Source organism: Pseudonaja textilis, chromosome Z, assembly GCF_049901715.1.
Source record: "Pseudonaja textilis isolate UNSWEBS1 chromosome Z, rPseTex1.2, whole genome shotgun sequence".
Classification (NCBI taxonomy): Eukaryota; Metazoa; Chordata; class Lepidosauria; order Squamata; family Elapidae; genus Pseudonaja; species Pseudonaja textilis.
In genome coordinates, this window is record NC_142008.1 from 51,099,225 (window position 1) to 51,111,127 (window position 11,903).

An 11,903-nucleotide genomic window follows, 5' to 3' on the forward strand; every position below is an offset into this window, starting at 1 on the left:
ACCTTGTTCCTCTAGTTTTTGTACAGATTTAAGTTCACCCTTTTCATTCAATATTTCACCATATCTAACTATTCGTTCCTCTTTATATATTATAGGATAAGAAAATGCTTCAATAGTTGATAGCCAGACTGGAATTTTCAAATAACATTGTCTTTTAATCTTCTCCCAGTTTAACCACAGAGACTCCTGTATATAATGTCTTCTAAAATACCCCTGTGTTTTAGTTCCTTTATACCATAAAAAAGCATGCCACCCCAACAACAGGTCATGTCCTTCTAATGTCAATAATCTACTATTTCTTAATGTTATCCATTCCTTAACCCACATGAAATTTGTAGCTTGGTAATACAACTCCCAATTAGGCAAACCAAATCCTCCTTATTCTAGCATCTTGCAAAAGTTTTAACTTTATTCTCGCTTTCTTACCTTGCCATATATATTTCAACACAATTTTATTTAAATCTTCAAAGTAGTCTTTTCCAAGCCTAATTGGAACTGTTTGAAACAAATATAAAATTCTGGGTAATATATTCATCTTGATTGTTGAAATTCTCCCTATTAATGACAATTGTAAATTTTCCCATTTCGCCAAATCTAGCGCTGCTGTTTAAGTTTGATATAATTATTCTCTTTTAGTGTACTGCATCTTGCTGTCAAATATATCCCCAAGCACTTGATCTTATTTGTGACCTGAATTTTCAATAGGTCTGCCAGTTCTTCCTTTTGTCTTGATAGCATATTCTTTGTCAAGATCTTTGTCTTATCTTTATTTATTTTCAAACCAGCCACCTTTCCATATGTCTCTAACTTTTCTATCAATTTTGATGCTGTTTCTAGTGGGTCTTCTAAGATGAAAACCAGATCATCTGCAAATGCTTGAGTGGCGCCCCTTGCACGAAGGTTACCTGGGAACCTGGGATTGGATCTGTAGTATAGTGGGGGTTAATATTCTTTAGGAGGGGTTTCACCCACTAAGCTCCCCCAAAATGTCGGCTCACATTAAAAAAAAGAAAGTTGATTCTGAATGCCGTGTTTTCAACAAGACATGGACTGCTAAATATTTATTTACGGAAGTCAAAGGCAAAGCCATTTGCTTAGTTTGTGGTACAGTTGTTGCTGTGTTGAAAGATTATAATCTGAATCGCCACTATGTGACCAAACATGAGGATAAATATAGGAACTTGTCTGACCAAGAGCGAGCAAAGGAGTCGGAGATTTTGCTATCCAAGCTGCAAACTCAACGAACACTTTTTACAAAACTTAGCACATCCAGAGATACAGCTACCGAAGCAAGTTATGTCATATCTCATAAAATAGCTAAACGAAGTAAACCGTTTTCTGATGGAGAGTTTATTAAAGAGTGTTTGGTGGACTCTGCTGAGCTAATATGTCCAGAGAAAAAGGGTGCATTTGAGAACATCCCTCTGTCCCGGTGTACTGTGACGAGAAGGGTTGAGGACATTGCAGGAAATTTGGAGTTTCAGCTGAAGAACAGAGCGGTTACATTTTCTTTTTTTACCCTGGCTCTGGATGAGGGCTGTGATGTACGAGACACTGCCCAGCTACTTGTCTTCTTATGTGGGATCACTGCAGACTTCAAAATAACGGAGGAACTGGCAGCCATGCAGTCAATGAAAGGGACAACAACAGGGAGTGATTTCCTAATGGAAGTAAATGCATGTTTAGACAAGTTGGGACTGAAATGGGACAAACTTGTAGGTGTGACAACAGATGGTTGTCCAAATCTGATGGGGAGAAATGTTGGACTTTTGAAGAGAATGCAGGATAAAGTTTCCTAAATTAACCCTGAGCAGAAATTGACATTTTTGTATTATACATCAGGAAGTGTTGTGTAGGTCGGTATTAAAAATGAACCATGTTGTTGATGTTGTAACTAAAACCGTTAACTTCATCAGAGCAAGAGCACTGAATCACAGACTGTTTGTTGCACTATTGGAGGAAAATGAGTCTGAACATCGTGACCTCAGCTACCACACAAACGTCAGGTGGCTGAGCCTGGGAAAAGTCCTGAAAGTTTTCTGGGACCTGAGAGAGGAGATCTGGCAGTTCTGTGAGAACAAGGGAAATGACATCCCTCAACTTTCAGATGCAGACTGGCTGGCAGACCTTAGTTTTGCTGTAGACGTGACTTCTTGGATGAATGACCTGAATGTCAAACTACAATGCAAGGGCCTTTTTGTGCACGAAATGTACAGCGCAGTGAAGGCTTTCATGAGAAAGTTGCAGCTTCTCTCAAGCCAAATGGGGAACAATATTCTTACTCACATGCCAACACTGAAAGAAGCCAAACCATCAGCTGATAACCTCCACAGGTACTCATCCATGTTAGAAGCACTGCATGCTGAGTTTTCAAGGTGATTTCAAGACTTCAAAACACTTGAGAGTGAAATGGACATGGTTTCTTCTCCATTCAGCTGCAATGTGGATAATGCACCCAGTGATGTTCAGATGGAACTCATTGACTTGCAGTCTGACACACTTCTGGCAGCGCACTTTAGGTCTGTCCCACTGCTTGAGTTTTACTCATCACTCAAAGAGGAGAACTTTCCACACATGAGGAGACATGCTCTGAAAATTCTAGTCCTCTTTGGATCTACCTACATATGTGAACAGACATTCTCAGTGATGAAGTTCAACAAATCCAGACACAGATCTTCTATCACTGATGACCACCTCTCATCTGTCCTTCGCATAGCCACCTCAGATATTCCGCCAGATTTCAGTGCACTTATTCAAGCCCAAGACAGACTGGATTTCTCCCACTGAACAGGTAAATGATTCTTATATATAATTTGCTGCATTTTATAATGGGCCCTTTATAATGGCCTTTTATAAAATTGGTTCGGCCCTCGAACACAGATCTGATTTTCCATGTGCCCCCCGACAGAAATTAATTGCCCACCCCTGCTTTAATTCTTCATCTACCCTTTCTAATTTCCTTTCAGTTCATTCTGTCCTTTTCTCTACTTCTTATTGTTATTCTTATTGTTGCTTCATTTTTCTCCAAGGCCTGCTGTAATAATCCAACTTTGTCCTCTACTTTGGAGATATCCGCTTTCATTTCTGCTTTTAATTTCCCCATTTCCTCTTTTAATTCATTTATATCTGCTCTCGTCTCATTATGGTTTTTCATCATTGTTTCTTTCAGCTTCATCATCGATTCCTGTAAAGTAAGCAAAATGGATTGGATATTGACATTCAAGATGTTAGCTTGTTTCTCCACTGGTAATGTTTCTTCAATGGTTTTTTGTGCCATGGGCCGATGTGGTTGTTAACATCAGGGTGACCTTTCTTCCAGTTTTCAGAGTTTTAGTTGTTGTGGAAGTCATTTCTTTTAAGATTTGTTCTGTTGTTGTAATATATTAATTATATTATCCCAAATTAACATTCAGTAATAGAATCTCTATATTAGGATTGCCCAGTATCTAATTACTTAATCTATTTATCTGCTGGATATCTGTACTCTTTACCAATTACTGGAGTATAAGTTCTTATAGATAAAAATATTATCACTGTATTATTTTAAATCCAAATTCTAAATCACTTATATAATTTTGTAAGGCCTCAATGCTCAGCCTCTATACATAACTTCACGTAATGGAAAAAGTATATAAATATTATATCCAAACCCAACTATATTTAAATATTATAAATAAATATATGTATTATCTAACCTTATTTTAAATATTCTTAAACACAAACAGTATTACATTCATCCCCAAGTGGATTAATTAAATATTTAGAGTGATCGCACAATGAATTTTAATATTAATATATAAAATTCTTTATAGTTATTAATTAAATAATACTTAATGTTCTTATTATTTTTCCTATATATCTAATCAAAGTATAACTATCACTATTATTAATAAATCAATTAAATCAGTTAATTCAATTATTTAACAATCAATTATAACATTCAATTTTCCTTTCCCCAGTATACATATTTGTAAACATTATAAAGAGAGATTGAAAAAGGACAGATAGTTCATCATAGTGCTGGAGAGTGGGGGAATAAAGAAAAACAAGCAGATGTATACAGGAAAAAGGGAGTAAAGAAGGAGAAAAAGGAGTTTTAAAGTAAATTTTTAGCTTTCCATCTCTGAGTTTTAAGAGCTTACACTCCAAACGCACCGGAAGTGGGGAGGTGTAAGAAATGCTGAGTAGTGGCTGTAATTACACGGTATCCCACACATTCGGAAGCTTCCACTTTTACTTTTTGTCTTAACGTTCCTAAGTTCAATTTTCCTAATTTTCTTCCAATGGAACCACCTCCTCAGTTAAATCAATATACTCCCTGAAGGGCAGTTAAGTGGTTTACATCAGTTATGTTGTTACAATAACTTCAGGATTTCCAAGTGTCGCCTGTGGCGCCGCACTGTCTCCATTCCACTGGCTCCGATCTTCTTCCTGTCTCCGATTTAATAAAGACTTCTGGTGTTAAGTAAGGACGAACAGAGGTGCAGAAGCCTGCCCGTGGTTTCAGTTAATCTCTTTTTCGTGGTTGATGTGATCCTTTGAGGGTGCATGAGTCCCGGAGAGATTCGTGCCGGTGTGGGGGAGACTCAAGCTGCTGTGTGGGGAAGGCAACCCCCCTGCAGTGAAGAGGAGCCTTCCAGAGCCCAATAAGCAAGAAACAGCCGCCTATCAATGGTGGCTCCGAACTCCGGACTACCACTGATGTAAAGAAGCGAGTGAGTAACAGTTTGTGGGATCATTGGTGAAGAGTGTGGCAGAGAAAATTAGCGGTGGAGAGGATGATTGGAATGCTATAGACTTTTATAAGGCTGCTACAAGTGTCTGTCCGGAGCCCTAAAAGGAAGCGGCCAAAAAGTGGATGCAAGGCAAGTGAAAGTGAAGGGGCTTGGCAGACAGAAGAAAGAAAGAAGACAAGAATGAGTAAAAAGGGAAGCTTACGAGGTCGGGAGATATACCACACTGATATTAATAGAAGGGAATCTAGCAGCTGGAAGGTGACTGGAAGGTGTTGTGACTCGGAGGTTTGAACCTGCTCTATCAGAAGACATAGGCTCGAGTGATGAGGAAGATCTGGCATTGAGGTTTGAGCCTGCTTTGTTGAGTGACACAGACGGGAGTCAGGAGGAAGAGGAGGACTTGGCCCTAAGGTTTGAGCCTGCTTTGCTGGAAGTTTCAGAATCATCTTCCTCCCCAGAATCTTCCTCCCTGATTGTGCCTCAGGTGTTGGCAGATAATCAGGAGAGCGTGCCAGAGTCATTAGCTGAAGATCAAGCCACGAAATGCTGGTCTGATGCAAGGCATCAGACAGAAACGTGACATACAACGTAAAAGGAAATGTCAAATCAGGGACTGAGAAAAGAGACTGACACGCCCCTCAGGGAATATAAGGGGCGGTTAGCTCTGAATCCCTGTTCGGGTCAACTTATTTGAGTTACCAGTTTGGACAAATTATTCTGTGTGGCGTTTGCCTCTGATTTATGGTTCTGCTCGTTATCAGACTTGGCAGGCAGCTTCTGGGAAAACTGCCAAAAACAGATTCAGCCAGAGGAAGTTAACTCTGTCATTCCTGTTCCTGTCTGTTTGTGTATTTTCCTTTGGAAATTTGGACTCTCACCTGGTGGCTACAGGTGAGACAGAATATTTTTGACCCGAACCCAAACACCATCTTCTGACCAAGATGGATAACCAACAGCAGCAGCAGCAGATTAATCAACTTCTGCATAATAACCAGGTTTTGCAGCAACAAGTCACCGAACTGGTTAACCAACTTACGTTGCTGCAAGCTCCTGCTGCTTCTCCTGCCCCTCCCCATAGGAAATGCCCAGTAGCTGTGCCGGATAAATTCTCTGGACAGCCTGAAATGTTCCCGGCTTTCATGGGGCAGTGTCAATTATTTATGTCTCTTCGGCCAGAAGATTTCCCTGATGACCGGGCTTGGGTGGGGTTTGTTATCAGTCTTTTGTCGGGTTCAGCTGCTAGGTGGGCCACTCCTTTATTGGTGCAAAATAGTCCCTTACTAACTGACTATCAGGGCTTTTGGCACCATCTACGCTCGATGTATGAGGACCCCATAAAAGCTCAGACCGCTGCCAGATGCTTAAAGGAATTTTGCCAGGGGAAACGCCCCTTGCAGGAGTTCATTTCAGAGTTTCGTCTGCTCCGTATGGACTCTGCGTGGAATGAGGCAGCTCAAATGGACACCTTCCAAGATGGTCTGGCAGAGGATATACAAGACGAGTTGGTGCACGTGGAGCCGGCCCTGACCCTTGATGCTCTGGTAGTCCAATGTTTGCACATTGATGCCCAGCTTCAATGGCGCAAGACTAGACGCCCAGTTCCAGAGCAGCAATTCACTCCAAGACCGCAGTATCCTGTACAATCAGTGCCACAGGTCTCTCACAGTGCTGTGGCCAAGGCCAAGGAGCCGATGGAGTTGGGTGTGGTCCGACCTTGTTTGACAGCCCAAGAACATACCCGGAGACTTCAAGGAGGCTTATGCGAGCGTGCCGGAGTCATTAGCTGAAGATCAAGCAGAGAAATGCTGGTCTGATGCAAGGCAAAGACACAGGCAGAAACGTGACATACAACGTAAAAGGAAATGTCAAATCAGGGACTGAGAAAAGAGACTGACACGCCCCCTCAGGGAATATAAGGGGGTGTGTTAGCTCTGAATCCCTGTTCGGGTCAACTTGTTTATTTGAGTTAGCAGTTTGGACAAATTATTCTGTGTGGCGTTTGCCTCTGATTTATGGTTCTCCTCGTTATCGGACTTGGCAGGAAGCTTCTGGGAAAACTGCCAAAGATGGATTCAGCCAGAGGAAGTTAACTCTGTCATTCCTGTTCCTGTCTGTTTGTGTATTTTCCTTTGGAAATTTGGACTCTCACCTCGTGGCTACAGGTGAGACAGGACAGGAAGGTTTGGGGGATTTGGGCTATTTCATTCGATTTTTATGCCCAAACCATTTCTAGTAGTGATTTGCAGCTTTTCCAAGGACAACTTTGTAATTTATTTGATTCTATTATCTTTCTTATCCGTTGTCTTTCCTTTTTTTATTTCCCTCATTCTCACCAAACATAGTCCTTTCCTCTAATCCATTGTCCACTCATACCAAAGTATGTTCTTCTTGCAGACCATTGTTTTCTCAGTAACATTTGGCTGCAGAGTCATAATTCAAAGGTATCTTCATGCTTCCTCTCACTCTTTTTCAATATTCAGCTTTCATACAAATATATTTATTTATTTATTTGATTTATATTGCCGCCTATTCGCCCATGGAGACTCAAAGCGGCTTACACACTGTAAAATAATATTTAAAACAAAAAATAAAAATAAAAACAATAAGAACTAACAAAAAGAATCAAATAAATTAATAAAGTACAATAGAACAAAATTTGGGAAAACAAAACAACAAAACAAAAACAAAAACCCCCACTCTGACAACAGTGGATCACACTAGCCATTTGATGGGTTCCATCCCTCTCTGGGTTTCCCAGGCCCGCTGGCAAAACCAGGTCTTCAGTGCCTTTCAGAATAGTATTAATGAGGGGGCCATTCTAATCTCTGGGAGAATGATGTTCCAGAGAGACGGAGCCACCACAGAGAAGGCCCTTCTTCTAGGTCCCACCAGGTGTATCTCCCTCAGGGGTGGGACCCGCAGCATTCCCTGCCTCCTTGCTCTAATTGGTTGGGTAGATGTCACTGGCAAGAGATGTTTCCTCAGATAACCCGGGCCCAAGCCATGAAGGCTTTAAAGGTGACAACCAGCACCTTGAATTGCATCCAGAAGCAAATTGACAACCAATGCAGCTCCTGCAGGAGAGGTAATATATGTGCACACCGGGATCTGTATAAAACCATGCAGGCCACTGCATTTTGCACCAAGTGGAGCTTCTGGATGCTCTTCAAGGGCAGCCCCATGTAGAGCGCATTGCAATAATCAAGACGGGAAGTGACCAGAGCATGAGTGACTGTGAGTAGGGACCACTGATCCAGGAAAGGGCGTAACTGGTGCACACCCCGCAGTTGCACAAAGGCCCTCCTGGCCATGACCGCCACCTGCTCTTCAAACAGGAATCGTGAGTCCAGGAAAAACCCCAGATTACGCACAGGGTCTGTTTGGGGTAGTGCCACCCCATCCAAGACTAAAGGTGACAATTCTCCCTGAACCCCAGACCCAGAGCCACTCGGTCTTGCAAGGGTTTAGTTTCAACCCATTGCTCCCCATCCAGCCCCTAATAGCCTCCACGCACTGCGAGAGGGAGGATACAGCAACACTTAACTCACCACGGGCCAATACATACAGCTAAATATCATCAGCATATTGGTGATACTTCAGTCCATGGTGATGGATGATCTCACCCAGCGGTTTCATATAAATGTTGAACAAGAGCAGAGAAAGTGCCGAGTCCTGCAGAACCTCGTAAAGTAGTGGGTGAGGGTTGGATCTCTCCTCTCCTATCAACACTGTTTGAGAGTGGCCGCAGAGAAAGTGAACCAAGACAGTACAAGGTCTCCCACTCCTATCCCCCGAAGCTGTCTCAGGAGAATCCCATGGTCAATGGTATCAAAAGCTGCTGAGAGGTCAAGTAGAGCAAGGATGGATGCACTACCTCCATCCCACTCCTGCCAGAGATCATCTAAAAGTGCAACCAATGCTGGGCCTGGGCATGCTTTACCATCTCTACTTGGCCTTTCTTAATGGTGGCTTCTCCTTCAAGCTGGCTGAACAGTGGCAGAGTTGCCACCCAGGAGCTGCCAGAGGTAGAGATCCCCGATGATACGCTTCCTTCATCAGGACTGCTCAGCGGGGAGATCTGAGCCCTCCCTTCCCCTGAGAGGCAGCAGCTTCAGAACAGTTTGGGGGCAATGCCTGACTCAACTCCTTCAGATGGAGCCTCTGAAACTACAGTTCCTTCCCTAGACTGAAGGCAGCCTTCTGTCTTGCACACACACACACACACAGAGAGAGAGAGAGAGAGAGAGAGAGAGAGAGAGAGAGAGCACATCTCTATTCCAAGCTGAGGATTGCAACCAAATTCCCTGCTCATCTGGTGTTCCTGAAAGGCTCGGCTTGGCCATAGCATCTGGTAAGGGAGTGGTGGCTTGGGGGTAGCAGGGCTTCCTTCCACACAAATGGGAGAGTCATCAGGGCATTGTCTGACAGGGTGCCCAGGGCTCAAAGGCCTTCTTCCTCCAGCCTTGGGGCAGGCACCGCTTCCTACCCCTCCACCTGCCACGCTTTGGAGAAGCTCAGCTGGGCGCCACCTGTTGATTCTGGTAGTAGGTGGGAAGTGCCACTCCGTCCCCTGCTTCCTGCCAAGCCTGCTGGTGAAGCACCTCTCTTGTGCACCCAATGCACCTCAGCACTGCTGTGGGCCACTGTGGTCAGGTGCATGAGGGGAACATGCTCCATGTACAGGCCAATGTCAAGATCCACAAGGGAGCCAAGGAAAAGATGACCAGCAGTGACCTGCTCTTTAACCCAAGCCAAAAAAGACAGTGGGACTGAGTAGGCACATCCAGTGTTCCACATCATGTTCCTCCCTCCGCCTCCACTTGCTGCCTCCACTTGCTTGGACAGCCAGCCTGGTGATGGCAGTGGGGTCCAGAGCTGCAGCGTGCACCAGCTGAGGGGCAGGCAGGTTGCATCTACAGCTGGAAACCATCCCCCACCCTGCACACAAAGGACAGAGGAAGCATTGTGGTTGATGGGTTTCTGGCTGTAGATGCCCTGCCCCCTGCCTCACCTCACCTCATCCTGCAGGACAAGCCTCCCGCCCACTATCCCACCCACCGGAGACCCCTGGATTCCCTCCTGAACCCCGTCTGGCCTCCACAGGCATCATCCACATGAGCAACAACAAGCAGGCCACCGCGAGTCAGAGCCATCCCAGCCATGCCCCTCCCCACCAGCCCCAGAGGACAACCACTATTCTGATCCAACCCACAGTGACATTGAGTTTGATACCCCTGCTCTAATCAAACTTGTTTTGCAGAAGTGTGGCATCCCATGTTCAGTTATAGGAACTTCTGATTCAGTTCTTGTTTTCTGTTGGGAGAGAAGGGAGTGTTAACATTTGAGTGTGAAAACTATTGCTAGTCAAGTTGGCTAGTTGCCTAGGCAAGTAAACATGTCAATTATATTAAAAATAGGCAGCATTTATGAAGAAGATAATGCGATATGTCCCTTCCCATTTCCATATATATAAATAATTTTTAATTATAAATAATTTTTAACTTATAATTAAAGAATTTATAATTATTTAATTATAAAGAATTATATATTCTTTCTTCAGTGTGAGGATGTAAGATACCTATTCTTTCTATTTAATAAAAAATATAAAACTATTATAAATTTTTCTCCACTAAGTCATTTCCGATTATAGGGGGCAGTGCTCATTTCAAGGCCTATGAGACAGCTCCAAAGACATTTCCGCTGTAATGTGGCCAGTATGACATCAAAAAGCATTATTAATTGTGATAAAATATAATTGCAGAAAATTTAACCAGGCTGTCATAATATGCTGCCCTTCAGATATATATTGAAAGTAATGGAATTAGCTGATGAAGGCTTGTTTAAGTATTTTTTATAATGTGGTTTATACACTATTTGGAAGAATACTAACTATATGTGTTTTTATCAGCCATCACAAGAGAGTGTTTGACACTGTACGAAACATCAATCAGATAGTAAAGCAGAGGTCCCTAACTCCATCTCCAATGAATATCCCAGGATCTAACCAGTCTTCCACAGTGAATTCAGTCATTTCTAGCTGTGTCAGCATACCATGATCCAGTTTCTATGGAGGAGACGTTTCCAATATTGAGCTAGACAATAAGATAAACAGTATTATCCTAGAAACTGAATCTACTGACTCTAGGTTAGTAATACTAATTTTTAACTGTATCTTCTTATGAAAAAAACAGTTTCATCCTAATGATTTCCTTCCATTTTCTTCACATTTTGCTATTATATAGCATCCATTGGTTAGATCAGTTCACTAGACCAGTGGTCGCCAACTGGTGGGCCGTGATAAAATTTTGGTGGGCCCCAGAGAAATCTGACCCCCAGAGCACTCCCCCAAAGTAATTAATCCAGAAACACAAGGCTGCGCTGTCCACATGGCCCACAGGAACCTTACCCGCCCACTCACTCCTTACCCGGCAAACTTGCCTGCTAAATTGCTATTTTTCTTTTTTCCGACCATCATCTGTTCTGCTGTGCCAAGAGATTTAGATCAGCTAGGAAGCAGGAAATGGTTGGATCTCTTGCTTTCTAGCTAGTCTTCAGATCTTTGGCTCTGCTTTTAAGCACAGCCGAACCTCCCTTAGGACTGTGCAGACTCACGGCAAGCAAATTTGAGAGACTGAGCTAGCTGATGGCAGATAGATAGATCACTGAATGATTCTGTGAGCAACTCAATCTGCCTGCCTGCTTTGCCTGATTTTGGGTAAAAGTTGCTCTTTTTTAATAAAAAAATTCAATATTTATATAAATATTTAAAATATTTACATACAAGCCCAGCCAATCACATCATCACCAAGCTACACCCACAAATTAGGCCATGCCCACAGAACTGGTTAGTGGTCCCTGGGATTTAAAATTATGAATTTGGTGGTCCCTGTGGTCCAAAAGGTTGGCAACCCCTGCACTAGACAACATTATCTCTATATTTAGAAGAAATTAATTTTAATTCAAGCTATTCTTATCTTTTTTCATATTGTTGTAATTTAAAATAATTATGTTTATTTTAAATTATCAGAGACTTTAAAAATGTAAACCTACTTTCTTCCTTAACTATATATGTCTTACAAATCATCAGAGTAATGTATTCCAAGCAAATTATTTTATTTGCTGATATAAAATTACCTTTGAATAATTAAAATTTAATTTCATTCAAGT

At 42.5% G+C, this 11,903-nt stretch overlaps 1 protein-coding gene and 1 pseudogene across 1 annotated transcript; both read left to right on the forward strand.

Moving 5' to 3' along the window:
* Window positions 1-986: 986 nt before the first annotated feature.
* LOC148124004 (general transcription factor II-I repeat domain-containing protein 2-like) lies at window positions 987-1,799 on the forward strand. The gene has a single exon (XM_087917156.1). The coding sequence runs from the start codon at window positions 987-989 to the stop codon at window positions 1,797-1,799; it is 813 nt and encodes a 270-aa protein (XP_087773282.1).
* Window positions 1,800-1,869: 70 nt separating this feature from the next.
* On the forward strand, window positions 1,870-2,787 carry LOC148124005 (general transcription factor II-I repeat domain-containing protein 2A pseudogene; annotated as a pseudogene).
* Window positions 2,788-11,903: the final 9,116 nt, after the last annotated feature.

Excerpts from the sequence above, each read along its gene's own strand:
- LOC148124004 (XM_087917156.1), top strand. The coding sequence starts at position 987 with ATGTCGGCTCACATTAAAAAAAAGAAAGTTGATTCTGAATGCCGTGTT.